At 48.1% G+C, this 26,912-nt stretch overlaps 2 protein-coding genes and 1 non-coding gene across 6 annotated transcripts in view; 2 read left to right on the top strand and 1 right to left on the bottom strand.

Annotated features, from left to right (window-relative positions):
- Vstm5 (V-set and transmembrane domain containing 5) overlaps positions 1-9,382 on the bottom strand; it is a 19,967-nt gene extending 10,585 nt beyond the window's left edge. The window contains 1 exon segment of the mRNA XM_052752728.1: positions 9,294-9,382. Within this exon segment, the coding sequence (XP_052608688.1) occupies positions 9,294-9,381 (88 nt within the window). The 5' untranslated portion in view covers position 9,382.
- Positions 9,383-9,410: 28 nt separating this feature from the next.
- Positions 9,411-26,912, top strand: part of LOC128119304 (uncharacterized) — a 52,535-nt gene continuing 35,033 nt past the window's right edge. Inside the window, exon 1 of one of the 4 annotated variants that reach the window (XM_052752703.1) lies at positions 9,411-9,543. In XM_052752703.1, the coding sequence (XP_052608663.1) occupies positions 9,411-9,543 (133 nt within the window). The remainder of the gene's footprint in view (positions 9,544-26,912) is intronic. The other 3 variants (XR_008221507.1, XR_008221508.1, XR_008221509.1) reach the window with 3 other exon arrangements.
- LOC128105919 (U1 spliceosomal RNA) lies at positions 23,069-23,232 on the top strand. Its single transcript, XR_008216533.1, has one exon. It is a non-coding gene; the product is annotated as a U1 spliceosomal RNA (small nuclear RNA).

Here is a 26,912-nt window from a genome sequence, read left to right as displayed (position 1 = left end):
GCAATTACTGTAAGATTAGAGAGATATCTGCTGACAAATTTGCATTCCAACCCCTGTGCCGCTGTGTTTGTTAGGGTTACTGACGGGCTAGTGTGCAGGGAGACCACCAACCCCTTTGGTAGACCCCAGCACGGGGCCTGGCACCTGACTGGAGCTGGAGTGTACTCTGAAGATGACTAAATGACTGTATGCACATCCTGCTTGTCAAACTGTTACCAGTTTGGAGAGGCCAGTGGGAGAGGATGTGCTGAGCTGGCAGGGGGACCCCTTTCTCATCTCCAGACCTGCCAACAGGCAAATGTCTAGGAGGAGAAATGACAGGTTCAAGCAGCAACTAAATACTCAGGTCCTGGCCAGATTCTGCAATTCTTGACCCAGGCAAAGTTAGAATTTGGAAGACACTTTTGTGTGAAGGCAACCAAATACTGGCTGGACGTTTTAGCTGCCAAGAATCATGTTAATGGCTCACACAGTTTATGCTCATTGGTGTCTGGTTACATGGAAACCAAAGTTCAGTTCACCCTTCAGGAGTTCCCACCATCTTGCTGATTCATGACCTTGAGAAGTAACCCCAATTCATGCCAAATTCAAACACCATGGGCAGAGACAGGCTTAGGTGAAGGTGGCCAGGCTACCCCCTTCACCAAAATTCAGAATTTGTACCCCCACCATAAAAAACACTCTAAAAGAGCAAACCGCCGGGCAGTGGTGGCGCACACCTTTAATCCCAGCACTCGGGAGGCAGAGGCAACCGGATCTCTGTGACTTCGAGGCCAGCCTGGACTACAGGGTGAGTTCCAGGACAGACTCCAAAGCTACACAGAGAAACCCTGTCTCGAAAAACCAAAAAAAAAAAAAAAAAAAAAGCAAGCAAACCATCATTGCCTATGAATGGCATCTCAGGGCTCTTGACCCATATCACAGTCCAAAAACCAAGGGTGGGAAGTTCAACGACTCTGCCATTATCAGATTGGCAAAGATAGAGAACTCTGATAACATTATGTTGTCAGGGGTGTGTATAGACGTTATACCCAAGCATCACTGTTGATTGTAAACCAGTGGAAGGCTGACTGGGAAGCCTGTCCTAGCACTGGCCTCCTCTCGGGACACCTTTTCATTACCACACTCGTCACAGCCTGTATGTCCTTACAGGGGTGACTACCGAACATCTCTCCCCTTTAGACTGTAGCTTAGCCTGCTTGGGCTATGTTGCACCCCAAGAATCCTGCAGAGCACCTGGCACCTGAATGGGAACTCCTGAGCAGTGGCCTTCCCTTAAGGGGTTACACAGCTGGCCTGCAGGTATGGGGTGCAGAATGCAGAACCAGGCCAAACTGGTTGGAGCTCAGGCCCCATGGCTAGCTCTGGTGAGAACCTCAGGACGCAATTTACCTCCCCCGTTGTGTCTAAAATCAGCAGTGACTCCTCTGTTTATCATGTGCATGCAGGCAGGCATGCCCCTGCTTCAAGGTTCCCACAGAGCCCAGAAACTTACTGTCTTGCAGGTGACAGCCATACACAGAGAAAAGCCCAGGGAATCAAGGCTTTCAAAGGAGATGAGTTGGCCGAGGTGGGTTCCAATACCAGCCTACTCTTTGCTGTTGTGACTCTGGCCTAGTTATGGCTAATCCACAGACGAGGCCTTTGTTCCACATCTGTAATGATGTTTGATGTGATGGCCATAGCCACTTCATAGGCCTGGTGTGTTAGAGGAATCAAAGTGAAGTTGCAAACGCCAAAACCAGCCCAGGACCCCAAACCTCCAATAAGTGTAGAGTAAGTGGTAGGCACAGGTTCAGGCAGTCCTGCCTACATGTGTGCCAACAGGAAGACACTGGCTGTACACTTCAGGCTGCTGCAAACATTCCAGAAACCCCCTCCCCACTTTTGAGATAGGGTCTCATTATGCTGCTTCAGTTGACCTGGAACTCACAGAGATCCTCCTGCCTCTATTGTGATTAAAGACATACACCACCTTGCTCAACAGAACCCCCACAATTTTTAAAATAAAGAAAATAGGCAAACTTCTGCTCCTGACCCTGATGAGGTCACTCAGCAGTCTTGCAGAAGAGGACAGCTCTGTGTCCTCTCCTGCTAGAGCATACCTTTCTCAGGGTAACAGGGACAGGGCAGGGAGGGAAGGGATCTGCCAGCCAGCAAGGGGAGGGGGCAAAGGGGGTACGATGCCAGCCGAGGGAGACAGGGATTATGACCAGAGCAGAAGACCCCAGTGTAGGATCTAGCTTGACACGACAGCAACCATCTTGGTTACAATCCCATCCTGCCCATCGGCTCACACTGGCGCATATGTCTGAAGTCTTACAGAATAAACAAAGCTATTAAGACGGTCAGCTAAGCACACGGGGCTGGGCTCTGACATTCGGGTATTTCTTAACTGACATCTCACAGTTTCATAGTTTGCTTTTCTTCTTTCTTGAGAAAGCCCATATACGTTCAATTTGCCTTTGGCCTCCTTTGTCTCCTCCCACCCCTGCCTTTTTGAGGCAGTCTCATGTAGCCCAGGTTGTCCTTGAAATCACTATATAGCAAAGATGACCTTGAACTCCATATCCCCCTGCCTCTACCTCTCCACTGCAGGGATTAGAGTCATATACCGCCATGACCACTTTATACAGTGTTGGAGGTTGAACCCAGGCACTCTACCAACCCCACATCACCAGTGTGTCTTTGTCTAGCATATAAAGCCCTCCCTCCCATCTCTGGGTTCGCAGGTCCCATTCTGTCGTCGGAACCTACACTCCCCGAGACTCAGGAAGTCATGTTCTGTGCCACAGTCTTGGCATTTGCTTGGTCTCTAGGCGCCTTACCCATCTGGCAGCTGCTTCTTGCATACTGCATTTCGCTGTTTTGGCTGTTTGCCCCCCCCCCCCCCCCCCCCCCCCCCCCCCCCCCCCCCCGGTGCTGTGAGTTTACACAAATCCCTTCACCTCTCTTCTCAGCTGCGTCCTCCTCACTTGTAATTAGGGATCTTTACGGGTTGGCAGTCAATGAGCCCAAGAAAACTAACTGCCTGTGGAAAGGAAGTGGCCACCAGGAACAATTAACTCCAGGGGCACGGGGCTCCTTTGCCTTTCATCCAAGGGCCACTCTGATCCATCCACGACACTCACGTGGCACGGGTGGTAAGCTCATTCTCTGGTGGGTTAAAAAATATGTTCCCAGAGCTAGTTTGAAGGTGTGGGACAGTGAGTGAGCACAAACCTGGCAAGGGTAGGTGGGAGTCACAAGCTGCATTGATGACCCTTTCTCAGACTTGTGCCCTACCTGGAGCTCCACCTTCTCGTCTGCCTGTTATAGTTTAAATGATCCCAGCCAGTCTTCTAATGTGATCTTTAGAGATTGTGTCTTTACAGAGGTCATCAAATGAAAATGGGGCCCTGGATGCAATTGACCTGGTGTCTTTTTAAAAAGAAGGACTTGGACCCAGAGAGACAGCATCATGTGCAGGCAGTGAAGGCAGAGATGTGGTGGTGTGTGCACAAACCAAGGCACACCAGAGATTGCCAGCAATCGGCAGAAGCTGGGAGAGGCCCGGAGCAGAGTTCACAGGCCGCCACCGGCACTTCAGCTTTGAATTCCATTCAGAGTGACTTGGCTAAGTGGTCCAGCTGTGGTACTGCAGTGCCTCTGTGGCTTTTGTCTGCAGGAGTCGCGGTCCTGGGGTATTTAGTTTCCCAAGTGCAAATTGCCTTGACTCTGGAAGGCCTCAACGCTGGTAACAACTTTCTTTTCCGCCTCCATCTCCCATGACTCCGTCTCACCCCCAATTCCAATCACCCCAAACTATGGGCCCCTCCCCAGTGGCCTTAACCTCAGCTCGGCTCACCCCCTCCCTGGTCTCGGGGCCATTCACTCTCTTCAAAGACTGTCTTAAGCGTCATCTGTTCTGCCTGCCAGGCCTGTTCACAGGGGCTGCTGAACTGAACTGCACTTTAACCCTGTTATATGAAGAGCTGTCCTCCGGCAGATCAGGCCACACCTGCTGCAGCGTTTTTCCAGGCACAGGTGTGAGGAGCTGATAGGAAATGCCTGCTCTGACCTTTCCCCTGTCACCTAGGAATCAAAAGCAACCCACCCACAGGCACATACTGTGGGTTACTCATCAACCATAATGTATGGGACTGCCCCCTCCCCACCCTACCCCCAAACCTGTCATTCTGACAGCTCGATTTGTCCAACGGGAAACTGAAGCCTCCCTGGTTTTGGAGCCCCGGTACTCTACCTGTGACTTTCAATAATTCCCTTAATATATACCTTGTACTCTGAAGGATACCTTCTCTCAATACCTTCATCTCAAGCCTCTATTCTGTGTCTAACTCACCTAATATAAAGGAGAAAAAATTCTAGCTCAAGAATATCTCTGAAGTCTCATCACAAAGATGTCAAGGGGCTGGATGATGGGGAAAGGCAAGGGGAAGTTTGGGATTCTGCTTTCAGGCCTTGGCTTGAGCCTAGGGCAGGGGCCTTACTAACCTAAGGTTGTCTGGGCAGGAGGGCAGACAGAGCTCCGTGTTAGGCCCTCACAGTGCTTGGTGTCCAGGGCTCTATCTCCCTCCTTCTCCAGCACTAGAGTTTATTCCAACAACTTCCACCCGAGATCCATGACCTTCCCAAGCTCCATCTTCTTAACTGGCAGGGTGCTGAGCAGGAGAGGAGGTGGATGTGGACTACCTGGGAAGTGGGCTGCTGGCCGGCCTGAGACTCCCTGGACGTGGGACCCCCGGAAAAACAGCATCAAGAAAGGAGCACATGGGCGTTGCTGCTCAATGACATCAGGCATTCTGAGAGAAGAGTGATTGCTAAGTGACTTTCTCCCATGATGGAGTTCATGAGTGGGGAAAGTACCCAACAGCCCCATAGGGCACAGGAAAGAATGATCCCCTCTTCACTGGCCAAGGACAGGAGTCTGCCCATGATCCCTGCAGCTCCAGCTTTCTCTGCTCGTCTACTTATTTAGCCACCAAGACTTCCTCTTTAAGAAGTCCTCCCTACTCCAAACCAAGCCCCAATCTCAATGCCCAGTGCTAGGAATTCACCCTCTTGGGATTAGACTTTCCCAGGAGATCCCTCAGAACCTCTAGCTTCTGATGGCCAGTCATAGTAAATGTTCAAGAACTTCTGAGACCAGTGAGACCAAAGAAAAGTAGCCTTGTTCCCTTCCCTAAGCCCTGTAGGAGAGTCTCAGTCTGTGCGGATGAAACCACATAGTAAGCAAGACTCTAAGACAACGGCCTGTGTTTTGAGAAACAAAGGTAGGAGACACAGGGACACTTGTGGGCCAGTTCTCAACCTAGGACCAGACTAATGGGTTGTCTGGGAGAGACACGCTCTGCCTGGCCACACTTTGGCTGGAGAAGCTCAAAGGCAGAACCACACAGACTGGTCTCTGCCCTGGGCCGTGTTGGTCTTATTGGTCTGGAATAGGGGACAGGCACCTAACCTGTCTTTCTTTTTGAAAAATTACTTAGTTGTTTTATTGTATCTTATATGTATGAATGTTTTGCTTTCGTGATTGTATATGCATCCTGTGTGTAACTGGTGCCCATGGAGGTCAGAAGAGACCGTTAGATTTCCTTAGAACTGGAGTTACAGGTGGTTATGAGCCACTATGTGGGTGCTGGGAATTGAACCTCTGGAAGAGCAGCCAGGGCCCCTAATTACTGAGCCATTCTAGTGCCAGTCCCCTAAAAGCGTTTTGTCTGTTTGTTGTTTTGCACCTGTTTTTCTGAGCAAATTCTAATGTGCTACACTGTTTTGGAACCACTGAGCTCCTGTTCTCCCTGTCCCTGCCCTGTGAATTCAGGGCTTACAAGGCCGGAACTGCCTCTGAACCTCTGAGACTTCCCTCTGCCATCTAGGGATTCTTCACAGCCTGGCTTCTCTGGGTCAGCACGGGGCAGGCCTGAGCTACCTCATGGTGCTCCTCAGCAGGCATCCATTCTCAACTGGCTGGACCTGTGGACAAGAAATGTCCTTTCTGATCCATTTTGTCATCTCCCCTGTGTCCCGAGAGCTGACTGATGTCTAGCAGACTAGGGAATCAGTTATGAGAAAGCCACTTTGAAGCTCTGAACTTGGTAATTCTCCCTCTCCCTCTTCCTGTTTCAGCTATCTGTGTAAACACAGGCACACACCACAGAACCGTGGGCCACAGAGCTACCTCATGGTGACATCAGAGATAGCCTGGTTTCTGTGAGCCCCTCTAAGATGCTCTCATTACACCCAGATCAGCTAATAATGCAAGTCTCAGAATGTATCCCCACCTTAATGGCACAGCTGTGCTCTCCACCCCCAATCCCACTTTCCAGGAGGAAAACCCAGGACCAGGGCATCTGTGGTTTTGATGAGGGAGGGCTCTTGCCCTGGCCTTCAGGCTGTCATGGTCTTGCTATGTTCTGACATAATAGAGAGAAGGCAGATTCTCATCCTTCCTAAGCTTGTGGAGACACTTTCCCTCTACACCTTCCATTTCTGGTCCCCCAAACTCATATCCATTCTACATAAAAAACGCATTTATTTTATCTCAGTAGCCTTGAAAGTCTGAACTCACTCTGGAATTAACTCTAAAGTTAATTCTGAAGTCTTACTTAAATGTTGTCCAAAAGGAAGATGTGGGTGAGCTGCTAGGGACAGTTCATCCTGAAGCAAGGTCCTTCCTGGCTGTGCTCTGGGAACTATAGAAGCTACATATTCCAAAACACAGTGATGTGACCACCACGAGACAGGGCAGAGATTGTCACTTCCTTAGGAAGAAACTAAAGGGATTGATGGGGCGATGGGTTCCGAGCTTAGTAAGAGACCCTGTTAAGACCAGAGCTTCTTTGGTTGGAGGCTCTGCCTTCAGACACGCTAAGGTGACCCCTGATGTTCTTCCAGGTGGCCTGTGTCCACCGTCTGGGCAGTGGACACTGAAACATCGTCCCCTCCTCTCTTCTTTGAACCGAGGCAGTCCTGAAGCTGCGAGGCCAGGTAAGCCAGGCAACCTCACTTTCCTGTTTGGAGGAACATGTCTATAGCTGCATAGCTTTGTGGGTCAGTCGAGCAGGACCTAAGACACCCACATTCTTTCTTCATTTTGCCCTGGCTCCTTCAGTTCAGATGGGCAGTTGGGGTGTGCCTAGGGTCACACACATACTTACCAAGGCTGTTCACCACACCCTTGCTGTTCTCTTCCTGATAATCCTTTATTATCATCACTATTGATGTTTTTTTACAGTTTTGGCAGGTATGGCCACATCTTTAAGCTCTGACTTCTTTTTATTTGTTTGTTTATTTGTTTGTTTTTGATATGGTCTCACTATGTAGTCCTAGTTAGCCTAGAATTTATAATGTAGACCAGGCTAGCCTTGAACTCCTGAATGCTGGGATTAAAGGTATGCACCACCACACGCAGCTCAATTTATTTCCCTCCACCCCCTTGGATTTGCTATAAGCATCCAGGAAGAACCAAGCCCCTTCTTCAACACTTTGCTTAGAAATCTCCTCAGCTAAATAACCAACTGCATCACTCACAACTTCTACCTTCCACAAAACACTGTCATACAAAGACAGCTCAGTCTGGATCTTTGATACTTCATGAGTTCTCTCTCGGTTGTTCAATAACCCTCCGTTTGTCTGAGACCTCACCAGAACTTCCCTTTCAACCCACAGTGCACGCCTCCAAACTTCTCGAGCCTCCACCCAGGAACTGGTTCTACAGCATTCGGTGCTTCTCAACACAGCTTCAGAGTTTGGGCTGTTCTAAGATCCTACAGACCGGATGGCTGAGGTGACAGGCATTTATTTCCTCCTCTCAATTTTGGAGGGTGGGAAGTGCAAGATCCAGGGTACTTAATACAGTCATATTTCATTTTATCTAAAAACTATTTTTACCCTTCTGTATTTGGGTGAATATTACTCATGTGGGTTCATGTGTGCCATGGAGAATGTGGCCCTCACAGGGCAACCTTATGAGAGCAGTTCTTTCTTTTCACCTTGTGGGTCAGGGGTCAAACTCAGGTCGCCAAGACTGGTTGGTGAAAAGTGCCTTTACCGGCTGAGCATCTCACTAATTTATTGAATACCCTCCTCCCGGTTTATTAAATTGCTCCCTGTGTTCTCACCGACAGAGGAAGAGTTCGGATCTCATCACAGGGGTTCCAACTTCACACCAAGGGCCCTACCTCCAAATAACATCACCACAGAGTTTTCAACCAATGCATTTGGGGGATGTATATATAGTCCATAACAACAACGCCATTTACAGTGAAAAGGCTTCCAAATACAGGAATTTTGTGTGCTTGGGAGTTTGGGGGCATGGTTTTGTTGTTGTTGTTGTTGTTGTTTTCCCGAGACAGGGTTTCTCTGTGTAGCTTTGCACTTTTCCTGGATCTCGCTCTGTAGACCAGGCTGGCCTCGAACCGGCTATGTCCCGCTCCCAGCTGAGGGAGCAACAGACCGATCCCAGTCTTACGGTCTTGGAAACGCCAGCGCGCTGTTCGGCAGGGTGGCCTTCCTGCGCCTCAGTTCCAGCACTTGTAGAACACAGAGAAAAGCCGCTCTGAGGACTAAACTGTTAGGAGGCTTGTAGACCCCCCAGGATCTGTGAACAAAAGGACTCGAGAAAGGCCAGCTCTCCCTACTAGCCCTCACAACTCCAGTCGCCCCACTCTGCCCCTGTCTACACCTCCGTTGACTGATCTGTAAGATGGGAACCGTAGTACTGATCAAGAAAGTAAACTGTACTGTAATCAGTCATGTCTACAAATGTTGATGGACATGTGCTACACTCCGACTCCAGGGATTCTAGCGCTGGCTCACCAGGCACCTTCTCTGGTCTCATGCTCCAGTGAACCCCAGGACCCCTTTCCTGACACCAGGCTATCTGGAAGTCGTCTTCCTGTTAAGGGAGGTCCATAGGACCCAGAAAACCCACAGAGGGTGTGTCTACCACTAGGGGCTGGTGGTAAGCGACCTCGGGGTTTGCAGTCCGGTTATTTCCAGGAAGAAAATAGAAATTTCTGCCCAGGAGGCCAGAGCCCTGCAGCAAGCAGAGTTATCTCCAGGCCGGCTTCCTGCTGCGATAACAGCAACAGCGGCCCAGGGCACCAAGGGAGCCTTAGCTCGGCCTAGGACTCTGCAGCCGCGCCCCTCCAGCCTGGAGGCGGTGAAGTGACCCTAGCCCGCATCTCCTCGCTCTCCTGGCCCGCACCCGAGGGGTCGCCCCTTCCGGCGATGTTGTTCCCACCCGCCAAGTTGCTCCCACCTGCGAGGTCTCCCAGTCAGGTACTCACTCTGCAGACAGCGGGCGGCGGCCACCCAGAGCGCGAGCAGCCCCAGCGGGATGCCGCGAGTCCTCCTCCCGCACCACGGCGGCCTCATGAAGGAGCAGCCGGCGGCACCGGCCCCGCATGGGCCTCGGGGAGGTAGCTGGGCCGACTGCTCGCCCTCCGCACCCCGCACTGCGCCAGCCTGGCCTCTCTAGCCTCAGCTCCGCAGCTCTGCACGTCCCAGCTCCTGCAGCTGCTTCAGCGCCAGACAGAGGTAGATGAGCAGGTTGTACTCTGGTTGAACCAGTTCCCAGGAGAGAGGGAAGAAAGGAGGAAGGGAAGAGGGAGGGAGGAGAGAAGGAAGGACTATGAATATGGAAAGATATGGGATAATAGGAAGGCAGGCACTCTGAGGCACTAATGGCAAATAATGAGCAATTTCCTGAGAGTCACACCCACTGTATCAATTCAAGGTTCAGTGCAGGGAGGTGGCTAGGAGAGAGGGCTAACTGTTGCCCGAGGACCCAAACCGACAACCTGAAGACTTCATGGGCAAGGGGAGGTTTTTAGGAAAGCCAAGTGACAGCCAGAGGTGGGGGTGAGCAGTAAGAGGTGATAGAGGGGAAGACTCAGCCTGGCTCTGTGTGGAGTATATGGACAACAATGCCATCCGTCCGTCCGTCCGTCCATCCATCCATCCATCCATCCATCCATCCATCCATCCATCCACCCATCCAGGAAAGGGCTCTCTCTGAAAGCTGCTTACTGCTCAGGACCTGGCACAGGTGGGCATTTTGGTCCCTCATAGGACAGTGGTGGAATGACGTCAGCACCGAGCTGGATACAACCACACTGATTTGGAAAGCCCCTAGAGGTGGCCCACACCTGCAATCCTAGCGTTCTGGAAGCAACAGGAGTGACTAGGTACTTTAGGAATCCTAGCAAGGGGTGGGGCCTGGAGACAATGATCAGCTGCTATATAGTCTGCCTGTTCCTGTTAAAATGAAGAACCAGAATGCTGTAGGGCTAGAGCAAGAGCAACTGGCCTCCAAGGGGGGTGGACCGGTATGTGAAGATACGAAGAAGGGGAAACTAGTACTGATCCAAGCTAGTTGTGGCATTCTAGTCTACTTTGTCAGAACTAGATTTCCTCACCTCCCTTGCAGCCAGGGGACAGCAGTATGAACAAGTGACCGTAACACTTAAAGGAGAAGTGTGCCATTAGTGTCTCTGGAAAAGGTTTTTGCTTTTCTGGTAAAGGGATAGAAAAGGCTATGCATTGAAGCATTCTTTCCTGAAAGGAGGAGGCTCACAGCACACAAGCAACTTATAAGACTCAGGGTGCCAGGGCATGTACACAACTCTTGGGTTATATGAGCAGTAATAGTTGCCAGGGGAGAGGAGACTTCCATGGAGCTGCAAGCAAGCTGTGCAGGGAACTCCCGCGATGCAGCTGGCGTGGGCTTTTCTGTAATCCAGCTGCTCGAGTCACCCATGCTCCCTACCCTTGCTAATGTAATCAACTTCAATGAACTCATTGGCTCACCATCTAGGACTTGGAATTCTTTCTTTTTGATCTGTGGTGGATAGAAGTAGTCTCTCCAGGAAAAGCCACAAAGCTCTACCCTGCCTTGAAGACATTCCTTTTCCCTAGATCTGTGGCCCCTGTCATACTTCATGAAGTTTCAAGTGAGGACAAGCCTCTCTAAGTAAGGATGGAGGAACAGAGAGACAGGAAGTGCCCAGGAGACCATGGCATGTAGCATGCCCTCTTATGTCCTTCTTGCTCTTAGCGAGCTCCTTGTTAATTCCACATCATGTTAGTTACTTTTGTAATGGAGAAAAGGTTGAGTTTGGCTCACAGTTCCACGGTACAGTCCACTGTGGCAGGGAGCCGTGGTGGCAGGAACTGAGGAGGCAGGCACTACATGGCATGCAGGGAAGATTCAGAGAGGGACAAATGCTGGAGCTCAGCTTGTGTTCTCCTTTCCGTTCGGTCCAGGAGCCTAGGCCCTGGGATGGTGCCACTCCAAGTTAAGGTGGGTCTTCCCACCCCAATTAACTGAATCTAGATAATCTCTTACAGGTGTGCCAAATGGCTTCTTTGCAAGGTGATTCTAGAACCATTAAGTTGATGGTTTTAACCATCACACACATGATCCTTGTGAGAACAACAGTAGTGGTACCCTGTGAACTGCAGTCAGGAAGGGATGTGACCAGGCTAGCCACTCACAGTGTCCTCTTCACCAGCCCAAGTGTTGGCTCATGGATGGAAAGATGACATCATCTGGAACACCCCTGGGAGTGTCATGTGGCCATTGCTGGGGTTGCTAAAGCACAGGACATGACCCTGTAGGTATTAGCAGGCCATGTCTGTCACGTGAGAGGTCCTGGACTAAGAATGAAGCCAAGTCGGTCATGGTGACTCACACTTGTAATCTCAGCACTCAAGAAGCTGAGGCAAAAGGATTGCAAGTTTAAGGCCAGCCTGGGCTACATAGCAAGACCCTCTTTCAAAAATAATAACTAAGCCGGGTGGTGGTGGCACATGCCTTTAATCTCAGCACTCAGGAGGCAGAGGCATGAGGATCTCTGAGTTTGAGGCCAGCGAGTTCCAGGACAGCCAGGCTACACAGAGAAACCCTGTCTCAAAAAACCAAACCAAACCAAACCAAAAAAACAAAACAAAACAACAAAACAACTAAATAAAAATATTTTACAAGCTGGGATGAAACAAGCTGGGCTGGGAGCCTGGGAGAGATGCAGATACGGTGTGTGCTCTGGGGGTTGACTCTTTCACCAGCTGGCAGCCGATAAATGTTTGTTGTTTTTGTTTTCTTCTTGAGCAGGATTTCTGTGACATAAAGCTATGTAAGGGGGAATAAGTTCGAGACATCTACTGTATAGCGTAGCACACAATGGTAATTGATGAGGAAATGTTGTGTTGAGTGAGTGCTGAGTGGGTGGGTGCCCTCATAATGCAAACGATGACTATGTGAGGTGTGTTACTTTACCTAGATTTAACCAGCTCATACTATACACATACTTTAAAACATTAGGTTGTGCACAATAACTACTATTTGTTAATTTAAAAAAAATAAAAAATAAAATGTATGTGTGTGTGTGTGTGTGTGTGTGTGTGTGCGCTCAAGTGCAGGTATGTGCACACATGTGCATGCCAGAAGTCAAGATCAAAATCTCTGGTTTCTCTCTACTGTATTTTCTGTTGTTTTTTTTTTAATTTACTTAACTTTATTTCATGTACATTGATGTGAGGGTGTCAGATCTCCTGGAACTGGAGCTACAGACAGTTGTGAGCTACCATGTGGGTGCTGGGAATTGAACCCAAGTCCTCTGGAAGAGCAGTCAGTGCTCTTAACTGCTGAGCCATCTCTCCAGCTCCCTGTATTTTCTGTTTTGAGACAGAGTTTCTCCCAGAACTAAGAGCTCATTGATTCTGCTATATTGCATGGCCAGCAAGTCTCCTGTACCTACCTCTCTGTTGGGATTACGGATGTGTACTGCCATGCCCAGGTTTGTTTTTGTTTTTGTTTTTGATGTAGGTCCTGGGGATCTGAATCCAGGTCTCTCTGCTTGCACAGCATCTTTACTGGCTGAGCCATCTGTCAAGTTTTCCCAGTTAAAAACCCCAGCCTTATAGTCAGCATCTGAAGTGTTCGCCTTGGGGTTGTGTTCGGCATGCTCATTCTCCATCTAGTGGTGCTTTTGGGGCGTGCTTCTGGAACCTTTAGGAGATGGAGCCTAACGCAGCCCCCTAGGGTTAGACATTTGGTAGTTGCCTAGTCCAGTTTCCTGCCTTATTCTGCCTGATCTGCTATGATATGACAGTGTCCTCCACACAGGCTCACTGGAATGAATGGAGCTGTCCTGCCTGCCTTCTCCTCTGTGATAGACTGGAGCCCTCTGAAGCTGTTAGCCTGAGTAAATCCTGGTCCACCAAGTTGTTTCTGTCAGATACTGTGCTCACAGGGTACAAAACTAATGAATATGCTTACAACCAACCATCTATAAAGTCAAAGAGTCAGTCATCTTCTATTTTGAATCTTATCAAAATTTGGATAAAGAGAGGGGCTAGAGGTAGAATGCGATGGTAGACCCTTTGTCTAGCATCTTGAAGCCCTGAATTTGATCTTAAGCACAGGAAATAAAACACACCAAAATGTTAGAAACCATTTTTAAGTTGAGAATCTCATGACTGAAACAAGGGGTTTTCTAAATGTTTCTGTTTCCCATATCCTTTGCATTTATTTGTTAGTTCATTAAACATTTACCCAGAAGGTCCTGTAGCTGGCACCATGGGCACTCCAAAGATGAATGACTCATGGATCTACGTTCCAAGGGACTCACACACTGATGGAGATTCAATGACTCAAATTATGAAAGGCCTCTAGGCCCATAGTCCCTTTCTATGGAGCTCAAGGTCAAAGGAAACATTTCGTTTTGCTCACTGCCATTAACCTGGTACCTGACATGTGGTAAGCACTTAGTGACTGTTTGTCAAATAAGTGAATGAACTAGGAAGGCTAAAGCTCAGAAACACAAGTCAAAAGGAAGACTCCCTTGAGATGAAAATCTGGTAGAAAGTAGACGATTCAGTAATGCTCTGAATTCCTCCTCGGCCTGCCACCACCTGTCTCTCTGGCCATGGAGGAGAGATATGGACCTCTGACAGGTTTAAACTGCATCCAGCATCCAGCAAGGAGTTAGAAAACGCACCACAGTCCATGCCGCACTCCAGTCAGATGTCCTGGGAGTGGGGTTGCATGAGTTGCTTGTCTTGTTCCCGAGACAAAATACCTGCCGAAGCAACCTAAGGAAGGAAAGGTCTATTTGGCTCCCAGTTCAAGGGTATCATCATTCCACCAGTGTGTGAACATGGCTCAAAAATGAACTCCAAGAAACTAAGACTCTTGTGACCTCAGTTTCTTCAAAGACACAGACTTGGTCTTGGATTATGCTTTCATACCCCTCCCAGGTGTATCAGAGAGGAATGAGTTCTCCTCATATTATTCATTACAACTGGCTATAACAAGTTGTTTAGATGCCTCTGCAGAGAAACATGTTTCTGCCACATGCAGCCTGTCTACCATGTGCAGCTTGCCTTCGTGATTGTACACTTGATTCATGCGGCTCTTCTTAACAGAGTATACATTGTCTGATGCTCTGAAGAAGTCTGTCTATCCCAGACTTTAGTCTGCCTCATTTATTGGCTACACTTTCCCAGGTCCCACTGCTTCTAGAGCAGTAAACATACCATGGTTGGAAAAGGCATCTCAGCAGGAGCAGAAGGCTGACTGGTCACATTGCATCCTTTGTTAGGAAGCATACAATGAGCAGGAAGTAAGGCCAGGCTATAAAAACTCAAGGCCCTTCCCTAGCACCCCAGGTTCCCTAGCACCCCAGGTTCCCTAGCACCCCAGGTTCCCTAGCACCCCAGGTTCCCTAGCGACTGCTCCACCTCTTAAAGTTCTACACCCTTCCTGAACAGACCACCAGCTGTGCTACAGCCCGAGTGGACATTTCCAATCATATACACACAAATGACACAAAAGACTCTGCAGGTATTATAGTATATTTGTATTACATTGTATTTATATGTGTGTGTGCATACACATACATACATATGTGTGTAACAATAATAAAGAAAATGGGCCATCAACTTGAGAGTTGGGGGGGTATTGTGGGAGGGCTCAGAGGGAGGGTATCTGGGGGGTATCTGGGAGGTACTTGGGGGGAAATAAAGAAGGGGGAAAAGTGTTGTGATACTATTTCAATTGAAGGTATATTTAAAGCTAGGTGGTGGTGGTGCACTCTTTTAATCCCAGAACTTGGGAGGCAGAGGCAGGCTAGTCTTTGAGTTCGAGCTCAGCATGGTCTACAGAGCTAGTTCCAGGACAGTCAGGGCTACACAGAGAAACACTGTCTCAAAAAACAAATAAACAAAAAGTATATTTTAAAAAATAAAAATTGAATTAGAAAAGTAGACTGGGAGCATTCCTGAGCACTTCTGCTGAGAGAGTACATCTCAAGAGTCATGGAGCATGCAAAGCTCCCCCCACCCCATCCCTGACCTTTAGCATACATCATAGCCCGCAGGCTCTGGAAATTCTTCCCAGTCAGGAAAAACAACCTTAGAGCCCTTTTTTCACCTCCACAAGAATAAAGTGCGTTGTTCCTGACACTGCTCTCTCTGTGACAGCCTCAGTTCTGATGACAGACCATATTTTAAATATATTCTTCGGTTGTTCCAAAAAACATTTGAACTTGTGTGACCTTATATCTGGATATCGTGTGGATGTAGATGCTTCTTTTGTTTCTCTGTTTCTCTTAATATATTTCCTTCCTCTTTTCTTTCTTTCTTTCTTTCTTTCTTTCTTTCTTTCTTTCTTTCTTTCTTTCTTTCTTTCTTTCTCTCTCTCTCTCTCTCTCTCTCTCTCTCTCTCTCTCTCTCTCTCTCTCTCTTTCTTTCTTTTTGAGATTGGGTCTCATTATGTAGTCTTGCTGTCCTGGAATTCACTGTGTAGACCAGGCTGTCCTGGAACTCACTGTGCAGACCAGGCTGTCCTGAAACTCACTGTGTAGACCAGGCTGGCCTGAGGAAATCTGCCTGCCTCTGCCTCGTGAGTGCTGAGGTTAAAGTAACCACCATACCCTGCCACTTGTTTCTTAGTGTATGATGTAACTATGGTGACAGATGGGTGACTGAATTAGGAGGCTAATGTGTTCAATGCTACAATGGAGAATACCTATATGAAATTTTGTTAGGCCTGGTTCCTTTAATCTAGGCTTCTGTGTGCCATCTGAGGCTGTAAGAGTATCTTAGTCAATGTTTTGTTGCTGTGAAGAGACACCATGACCATGGCAATTCTTTTTTTTTTTTTTTTTTTTTTGGTTTTTTTCGAGACAGGGTTTCTCTGTGTAGCTTTGTGCCTTTCCTGGAACTCACTTGGTAGCCCAGGCTGGCCTCGAACTCACAGAGATCCGCCGGCCTCTGCCTCCCGAGTGCTGGGATTAAAGGCGTGCGCCACCACCGCCCGGCTTTTTTTTTTTTTTTTTTTTTTTGTTTTTTTTTTTTGTTTTTTTGAGACAGGGTTTCTCTGTGTAGTTTTGGTGCCTATTCTGGATGTCGTTCTATAGACCAGGCTGGTCTCGAACTCACAGAGATCCGCCTGGCTCTGCCTTCCGAGTGCTGGGATTAAAGGCGTGCGCCACCACCACCCGGCGACCATGGCGACTCTTATAAAGGAAAACATTTAATTGGGACTTGCTTACAGTTTCAGAGGTTTAGTCCATTATCATCATGGAGAGAAGCATGGCAGCACACAGGCAGACATAGTGCTGGAGAAGGAGCTGAGAGTTCTACATCTGGATCAGCAGGCAACAGGAAGAGAGAGATACTGGGCCTGACTTGAGCATTTGAAACCTCAGAGCCCACCCCAAGTGACACTCCCTCCAACAAGGCCACATCTCCTAATAGTGCAACTCCCTATGGGTCAATCATTCGAACACATGAGTCTGTGGGGGCCATTCCTATTCAAACCACCACATAGAGTCTCCAAGATGAGCTGGTTTGTGGTGTCCATGTCACCCTGGGTCCTCATGGAGGCCAACCTTATTAAGAGGAAGAACCATGAGGTTTAGTACATTTCTCCTTTGAGCTCTGATGGTCCCAAGGGCCTAAACTAAAAACTGTTTTCAGTCTGTAGTCAGAAGGCGTGGCTGATGTATGCAAGCCTTGATTCTTGAGTAGCCTGCAGGTACCTAAGGAGTGTCCACACTGGGCTGTGTTTGGAGCAGTCCTGAGTCAGAAACAGCTTTGTGAACTGAGCAAATGTCTCCACCTTTGTAAACTTGGGCTACTCAGTCTTTGAATTGAGTGTTATCAGTCCCCAAGGCTGTCATGAAATGTGAGTCAATCACTAACAGTGTAGTATCAGTGCTACCCAAGGTTACCTACCTGTGACAACACAGCACTAAGTCAACTCCACGAGGAGACACCACTATCATGATGGCCCACTTTTTTTTTTTCATCCAAGCAACTGTGACTACCCACAACCCTCAAGATGGAGTCTGTTGACATTTCTTAAGAAAAAGGGGGTGGGGAAGGTTATTTGACCCTTGTTTGAGATCCCGCTCCGGAACCTCCCTGGCAGCTGCAGGCGATTCTCATGGTGACAGGTGGTGTCTACAGTATATAATGTAGAGAAAGTTCACAGAATGGGGGCTCCATCTATGCCCCTATGGGGATCTCATCATTCATTGTGATGGCCATTCTTGGTTGTCAACTTGATACATCTAGAATTAACTAAAACTAAAAAATGACGGCACACCCGTGAGGGATTTTTGCTTAATTTCAGGTGGGAAGACCCACTTCTAATCTGGATCTTTAAGGTGGAAGCTACACCTTTAATCCAGGTCATTTGAGCTGGGAAAACCTACCTTTAATTTGGGCCACACCTTCTGCTGGAAGCCTGTATAAGGACATGGAAGAAGGAAGCTTGGCTCTTTGCCGGTCTGCTTCCTCACCTCACTAGCAAGTCCATTTCTTCACTGGTGTTAGAGCCTGCTTCCTCAGGACTCCAGATTTATATATAATACATCCCACATCTATCTATCCATCTATCTATCTATCTATCTATCTATCTATCTATCTATCTATCTATCTATCTGTCTATCTGTCTGTCTGTCTCTCCGTCCATCCATCTATCTATCTATCCATCTATCAAGAGACTGAGATTCATTCTTTAAGGCCTGTTGCTCTAGAGAACCTGACTAATACATTCATGCTGAAATGAGACTTTTCGGTGATGTGGCTGCTTTGGCATCCTCCATCCTTCTATAAGTAACCCCTCATCCATGTGCTGTAAACAAGCCAAATAAGCTCATTGGGCAAGTCAGACTGTGGCAGAAGAGCTACTTGGGCCTGTTAGTCTGGGACAAGTAGACGCTTGGTCATGTCTTCCTAGGAAAAGTACATGCAACACTACTTGCTAGCTTTGTATAAATACTCACATTTTACCTTTTTAGGTATAAAGTCACAAAGCAAGATGTCAAATATCTGTAAGTCGTCTCCAGCCTGGAGAGATAGCACAGCAGTTACAGAGGGCCTGAGTTCAGTTCCCAGCACCCACACTGGGCAGCAATTACAGAGGGCCTGAGTTCAGTTCCAGCACCCACACTGGGCAGCAATTACAGAGGGCCTGAGTTCAGTTCCAGTACTCACACTGGGCAGCTCTTACAGAGGGCCTGAGTTCAGTTCCAGTACCCACACTGGGCAGTTCTTACAGAGGGCCTGAGTTCAGTTCCAGTACTCACACTGGGCAGCTCTTACAGAGGGCCTGAGTTCAGTTCCAGTACCCACACTGGGCAGTTCTTACAGAGGGCCTGAGTTCAGTTCCAGTACGACACTGAGAGCATCTTTCATTAATATGAGAGGCTCCAGCCAGCCTTAATGGCCCCTGGGCCTCTGGGATGAAAGGGAAGTGGGCAGCTGCCATGTTGGTGGATGCATGCCAGGCCATGCTTAGGTAAATGGCCTCCTGCCAGACTAATCCAGGGTCTGAGCTGGGCCAAGGAGATCTGAAGCCTGCTGAGTGATCAGGGCTTCTTTGTTTGAAGCAATCAGTTCCAGTCTTTCTACAACCCCTTCTCTGCAGAACCCAAAGAGAAGCCCCACTCTGTGACAGTCAGAGGGAAGCAGCCTATGGCAGTGATGTCATTCAGTCCTTTGCATTCTCTTTGCTGGTCTCTGAACCTTGCCTGGGACCATCTCTCTTTGAAAAGCCCACAGTGTGGTTAGGCAGTGACAGTCAAGTAAGCTACTCGTAAGACTAAACTGTGTCCTTAAGGAGATAAATATTGCTTCTCCATCAGATGTTAGGGATTCAGTGAAGACTAACTGAATGGATGGGTGGTGGTTGGGTTGTTGATGGATGATGGATGGATGGATGGATGGATGGATGGATGGATGGATGGGTGAATGGATGGATGGTGGATGGTTTGTTGATGGATGATGGATGGATGGATGGATGGATGGATGGATGGATGGGTGGGTGGATGGATGGATGGGTGGTGGATGGGTTGTTGATGGATGAGGATGGATGGATGGATGGGTGGGTGGATGGATGGATAGTGGATAGGTTGTTGATGGATGATGGATGGATGGGTGGATGGATGGGTTGATGAGTAATAGATACTGTGAAATTCATGTTCTGCTGCCAGAGTCAGAAGGGTTAGTCAGGGTTCTAATATAACTTTCTTTACTGAATTTCTGATTACATTTCACTGCAGAGAAAAGGAAATACTCCCCAGGGAAGTGATTCTGGCTGCTGCTGGTCCTGGAAACTTAGTGTGAACATAGCCATGTCATCTACTTTTGATGGTGATTTTAGGTCCCATTATCCCTCTTGTATCCCTCAGGGAAGCCAGCTGCATCAGCGTGGGTATCTATGTTTGTCGAGGAGCAAGGCACTGACAACAGGACCCGTGCTCTGTAGTACCAAACTGGGGCATTCAGGCCACACTCGGAAAGCAAGACTTCTGAGGGCAGCTCTATTCCCATTCCTTGTCCCGTGGCTAGGTAGCAGCTAACACAAGGGGTTTTGAGGCAGTTGATGGTTTCAGAGGGAAACCTGATGGCTGGTGGGCATGGGAGCTGTGTTCCAATTCTAACGCAGCAGCTTTATGTAAATCATCTCCTCTAATTATCACAACTATGTGATGAAAAGGGACTTTCAGTGCTGGGGGATTGAACCCAGGGCCTTGAGCATGCTAGGTGAGAGCTCTACTGCTGAGCCATGTTTTCAGCACACAGGAGAGGACTTTACTGTTAAGGAAATAGGCTCAGGCCGGGCGGTGGTGGCACACGCCTTTAATCCCAGCACTCGGGAGGCAGAGCCAGGCGGATCTCTGTGAGTTCGAGGCCAGCCTGGACTACCGAGTGAGTTCCAGGAAAGGCGCAACACTACACAGAGAAACCCTGTCTCGAAAAACCAAAAAAAAAAAAAAAAAAAAAAAAGGAAATAGGCTCAGACAAACCAAATGTGAGTGTCCTCAGTCAGAGCTGCGGACATCAAAGCTGTCGCTCCTCGCGCTGTCATGGTTATCATCCGAGGTCATTTTTGGAGAGAGCAGAGCAGGGTGGCAGCTTTAGGGTTTCTCTAGCAAGCTGCAGCTGCTCTGCAATGTGGTGGGAGTGGGAGCATCCCAAGACTCCAGGTTCTTGTGCTCAGAGAGAAAGGAGGCCATTACCACACAGGAGTTTGCATTATTTAGAGACCCAGATTCCTGATGCGGGTCTGTTTAACAGTCTCGTGGGAAAAAAAAAAGTAATGAATTTCTAAGAACAGCTCGATGCTCCTGGGTTTGGGGGCTACAGTAATGGGGTCTGGCAGTCTTGAACTTCACTCCAGTGCTGCTCAGAACTTGGGAGGGGAAAGACGGAAGACGGTGGACAGAGCAAAGAGCAGGCATCACACCCATGTCAGGAGATGGGATGCAGCCCAGCCAGGTTATGCCACTATTCAGGAGGACTAGGGCAGGATGATTAATTTGACTGCCCCTCATTTTCCACATGGTACAGTAGGACAGTGATACGGGTCCCCTGCTTCTCATCTGAGCCACTTGCCCATGTCTACCCGCTCACTGCATGTTGAGTCAGTTAGTCCTCTGAGGGCTCATGACCCACTGAGATGGGGAATTTTATGTCAAAGTTGTGCTGGCCCGCCTTTTGGTTGAATGCTGCTGTGAAGGCATTCAAGGGTATGGTTTACATTCATAATCAGTTCATTTTTGATAAACCTCTCTAATGTGGTGGGTCCCACCCAGTCATATATCCTGTGTTCTTCATCTGCTGATGGCTCTTCCAGTTCCCTCAGTGTTGATCCAGTGGAGCTGTGGCAATGGCCGCACTGTCCCAGCTCCATCCAGGACTGGAAGACTTGGCAACCGACTCTCCACCACTCTGTTCCTTCTGTTCCTTCTTGACCCCTGATGGTCTCAAGAACCGATCTGCCTTTAAAGTCCTAGCACTGGGACATGGCCAGTATGAAGAGGACATTACAGTTCTATACATATACACATCAAGCTCAGGCATATCCGATTTTACAAGAGAAACACTGCTAGATGTAAAGCCACAACTGAAACCACACGCATCGACAGTGGGAAATGTCACTACTCCACTCTCACCAATAGACAGGTAATTTGCATAAAATGAATAAAAAACGTTGACATTTAAATGGTATTATGTATCAAGTGGACCTAACATGTCTCTAGAACTTTCCATCCAGATATTAAGAATATACATTATTCCCAGCAGCTCATGGAATCATCTCTAAAACACACCACACATTAGGACTCAAAGTAAGCCTCAATAAATATAGGAATATTTAAATAGTACCCATATTCTATCAGACCACTATAAAAACCTTTAATCCACTAAACTGGAAAATCTAAAAAATGTGGACAAATTTCTAGACACATATAACTAACCAAAAATTAAAACAAAATGAAATAAATAATTTAAAAAGATCAAGAACTAGGGATGAGATTGAAGCAGCAATAATCTGTTCCAAGGAAAGAAAGTCCAGACAGATTCAGACAGAATTCTTCTCACAGTCTCAGAAATCAGCACCAACGCTAATCAAATGATCCCACGAAGGGAAGGAAGGAAGGCTTCCAAAGACTTCTTAAGAAGCCAGCATCACCCGGGCTCCCAAACCAGACGACGAGTCAGGAGCAGCGAGAACAAAACCACAGAGCAGTCCCCCTGACGAGTGGACACGCATTCTCAGAGTCACGCCAAGTTAAAGACTGTGTAAAGAAGACTGTTCTGCTGGTGGACTTCCGAGGTGTGGTCATGCTTCCTGGATTTTCCATCCTTGGCTTTGCTTCCGCTTGAGTTTTCCTGAGTGTTTCTTCTGTGTCTCTGCTCGAGTCAGCTTTCATATCCTGCGCTGTCCTCGTCATTTCCCTCAGACGTTTGCGTGTGCTTTCTTGGACTTCAGTCACTTGTCCCGGTCCTCTTTAAGTACACTCAAGCTTTTACTTTTTTCCCTCTTTACATGCTTTGAACGCGTTGACCATGCTTATAATTGTTCTTTTGAATTCTGTATCTATTTCATGTAAGTTGCTCTCCTTAGGGGACATTGCCATAGAATTGGTGGTTGGGGAGCATATGTCTGCGGTCATGACGTCCATGGCAATGTATTTGTCAGCCAACATTTGCTGAAATACTACTGTTTTCTTCCTGTACAGATAATGCAGCTCCCAGACACCATAAGAATTTAATGTCGGGCTGGAGAGATGGCTCAGAGGTTAAGAACACTGGCTGTTCTTCCAGAGGTCCTGAGTTCAATTCCCAGCACCCATATGGTGGCTCACAACCATCTGTAATGAGATCTGGCTCCCTCTTCTGGCCTGCAGGGATACATGCAAAACAGAACACTGTATACATAATAAATAAATAAATCTTTAAAAAAAAAAAAGAATTTACTGCCTGAAATTGCCACCAGGTGGCGCTCCAAGGCTATCGAGAGGAGGTTATATTTGCTGAAGAGCAATGAGGGGCTGTGTGTGTCTTGGTGAAAAGGAGGACCGGGCAGAAGAATATATATGTATACATACATGTACACATATTTTTAAAATTGAAAATAGATTTTTTCATACAATATAGTCTGATTGTGGTTTCCCCTCCCCCAACTCTTCTCAGATCCTCCCACCTCTCCACCCACCCGAACTCATGTTCTTCCTTCCTCACTCTCATTAGAACACAAACAGGCATACTTACCTGGCAGGGGAGATACCATGATCATGAAGGTGTTTCTTCCAGGGCGAGGCTGACCCATTGCACTCCGGATGTGCTGACCCCTATGATTTCCCCAAATCTGGGAAATTCAACTGCATAATTTGTGGTAGTGGGAGGCTGTGCTCACTCTTTTCCTTGAAGAAAAGAAAAAAGAAAACAAACAGGCATCTGAAAAATAATTATAAAGAAACCAAATAAAATAAAAACAAACAAAACAGATTAGGACAGAACAAACGGAAAAAGAGTCAAAGAAAAACACAAGAAACACACAGGTGCGGAGGCACACTCATTTGCACACACAGAGACACACAGATACAGAGGCACACTCACTTGCACACACAGAGACACACAGGTGCAGAGGCACACTCATTCGCACACACAGAGACACACAGATACAGAGGCACACTCATTTGCACACACAGAGACACAGATACAGAGGCACACTCATTTGCACACACAGAGACACACAGGTGCAGAGGCACACTCATTTGCACACACAGAGACACACAGGTGCAGAGGCACACTCATTTGCACACACAGAGACACAGATACAGAGGCACACTCATTTGCACACACAGAGACACAGATACAGAGGCACACTCATTTGCACACACAGAGACACACAAGTGTGGAGGCACACTCATTTGCACACACAGAAACCCCATAAAAATGCAAAACTGGAAACCATTATATTAAAACAAAAGACCTGTAAGGGTTAAATAGAAGAAAATAAGCCCAGCCTAAGCATTATGAGACAAAAACTTCTAAAAACACCATTGAGTTTGTTTTGTGTTGGCCAATCGACTGCTGGACATGGGGCCTGCCCTTGAACGTGGCTTGCATATGTAGCGAGACCTCACTGGAGTGGTTCCAGTGGTTCCAGTGGTTCTCAGTTGGAGACAGCTTCTGGGTTAGAGATGAGGGCTCGTGTCCACTGCCCTCTCAGTGCTGGGGCCCATCTGGCACAGGGCTGTGCAGGCCCTGGGCATGCTGCCGGTCTGTGACTCGTGTGTACAAGTCCTGTCGTGGCTAGAAGGCCTGGTTCCCTTGGTGTCCTCCATCCCCTCTGGCTCTTACAATCTTTCCACCTCTTCTTCTTCAGGGTTCCCTGAGCCCCGAGAGGAGGGATTTGACGGAGATATTTCATTTAGGGCTGAATGTTCCAAGGTCTCTCACTCTCTGCACATTGTCCTGCATGGCTCTCTATTTGTTCCCATCTGCTGCAGGAGGAAGCTTCTCTGATGATGGCTGAGCAAGGCACAGATCTATGGGTCTAGTAGAATGTCATTAGGAGGCATTTGGTTGGTGTGTTCCTTTAGTAGAATGGTAGTATTTGGCTTTCCTTTAGGTCCATGGCCTATCTGCTCTCAGGTTCTTTGGGCATGGGTTCCATCTCATGGAGTAGTTCTTAAATCTGATCAGACAGTGGTTGGTTACTTCCCAACTTCTGTGCCAACATTGTGCAAGCATATCTTGCAGACAGGTCACCATCGTAGAAAGAAGGGTTGGTGGATTGGTGTTTACTTTTCTCCTCTGGTACCTTCCAGTACTATGAACACTAGGGGTGAAGGTTTTATCTAGGCACCAGCTAGACTTCTCCCTGCTCAATGAGTTATGTAGATGTTGTCTCCAGCAATAGGGCCTTACCATTAATTTGTGGAGAGCAACCAACAGCCTTGGCAATGGCCTGGGTTGTTTGGGTGTTCCCATGGGGCCCCTTTGGTCAACAACTTGATTAGATGTAACCAATTTCTGAAACTGGACGTTTCATTTGTTGGCTGTATATGTACATACGTTTCATGTACAGCTGATCCACTGTGTGGTGACTGGCATTATAAAGCCTTAATATTTGTTATGTATCTTAGCTCTTCTAGGACACAGCTTCCATGTTTTTCTCTGTGCACCACACAAGGTCCAGCCTGTGGTGTTTTCCATTAAATTCAGTAGCTGCCCCTTAAGTGACTGCTGTCCTAATTGGAAGTTGTAACTGCAGCTACCAGTAGCAGTTCAGCTGCACTGGCCATAGCCAGGCGGGAATTCTGGTCCCTCAGGCACCGGCTCGATCACAGCTAGTAAAGGGAACTTTATCTTGATCTCTCTCGTTCTATAGAACTCAGGATTCAAAGGTTGAGGTGAAATTCTGCTCGCTGAGAGGTTGAATAGAAAGTAGATCACCTCCTCTCCTAGCTCGTGTCTCCCCAGAAAACCAGCATCCTTCTGCTCAGTCCCCACTTAAGAACCCTAGCTACACACATGGTTTCTCCCTTCCACTTCCTGTCAACTGGCTGCTGACTCAGCCTCCTGAACCCAGGTTAATTTTATTTAATCAAACAAATGCAACACGTCTTTGCATGTTAAACAAATATTCCACAGCATAAACGAATATAACACATCTTAAATTAACCTTCCACAAGAAGCCTGTAGTAGGAGCTTAATAAATTGAGGTTGACCTGAGCCCCCAAAGTCATCTTGTAATTAGGCTTCCTTCCCTGTTGGCCTATGGTGTCTGCCACGTTAAGTCTCAGAAGCATCTTGCTGTCTATCTATTTTCCAATCTTTCCGGGAGTCCCGGTTGGCTTGTGGGGCTCCTTTCCAAACAAGAACCTTTGTGAACTCTCTCTCTCTCCTCCTCCCTCCTCGCACCCCTTCTTCCCCACCGCCCCTCCTCGGTTCCTCCCTCTTCGCCGTTGGCTTTGGGGTCACCTAGAAGAAAGGATGGACCAGCAGTGGGCGGTGATGAGGATGGTGAGATTCTGGAGGGATTCTGGGAATAGAAATGATAAGAATGACTTGGATATGAGGTGTGAGGGAAGTTGGAAGGGAGTCCATGGTGGCTCCAGGCTTGTGGGGTGAGCCCAGGGAAGGACAGAGCTAGCCCTTAGGGCATGGGAACAGGAAGACAGCAGCAGTCTTAATTCCTCTCCCTCCTTCCCTCCTCTCCTCCCTCTCTGCTCTCCTCTGTCTCTTCTCCCCCTTCTCTCCCTCCTACCTCTCCTCCTCCCCTCCCCCTCCTTTCCTTTCTCGTCCTTTCTCCCTTCTCTTTCCATCTTTCATTTACCATCTCTTTCTCCCCTCCGCTTTCTTCTTTCCCCGTTCCTCTTCCCCTCTTTCTCCGGCTCCCTTCTTCTCCTCCTCCTTCTCCTCCCCTCCTTCCCCTAGAAAGGCTCAGTTCCATGGGCCCTTAGAGGCGGCATCACACAGGAACCTTCAGCCTGCTTCTTCAGGGAGGAGCAGACAGAGCAGAGGCCTGGCCCTGACCTGGGCCGGGGGTGGGGGTGGGGGTAGGGGGGTAGGGGTTTGGGGGTGGGGATTGCTCCCTTTGCTATTGTGCTCTTAAGTATGTGTGGCCTCAGTAACAGTGCCTGCCCCCACAGAAGTCCTTTATTCACCTGTAAAATGGGTGCAGTAATTTTGACCTACCTCAGAGGTTGGACGGTCTAATTACTGGTTAAAGCAGTGTGAAGGCAGATGAAAGGCGGGCATAAACATAGGCCATCATTACCAGGGATGGCGTTTCCCTTTGAACAGCCTGGAGACTGCCCTTTTGACTGAGGTCACTTAATTGTGTCTCAGCTCCTTCAGCAGACGAGAATATTACAGCCTCCAGGCTGGCCACACAGTCTTTAAACTTTGGCCCCCTAAAAGTGATTTTACCTCTCAGTCACCAGCCTTTGACCACCCCCCCCCCCTCCCCAATGACCTATCTAGAAAAGTCGGTTTTTCATACTGTGAGTAGCCTGCTTGATCCAAACCCTTTCAAACAGGTGTGAAGGGAAGGGAGAAAAATTGTCTTCCTCTTTAATTGACCAAGCCCTCCT

Source organism: Peromyscus californicus, unplaced genomic scaffold (assembly GCF_007827085.1).
Source record: "Peromyscus californicus insignis strain IS unplaced genomic scaffold, ASM782708v3 Scaffold_11__1_contigs__length_118956290, whole genome shotgun sequence".
Lineage (NCBI taxonomy): Eukaryota > Metazoa > Chordata > Mammalia > Rodentia > Cricetidae > Peromyscus > Peromyscus californicus.
This window is presented reverse-complemented; position numbering and strand designations above follow the sequence as displayed.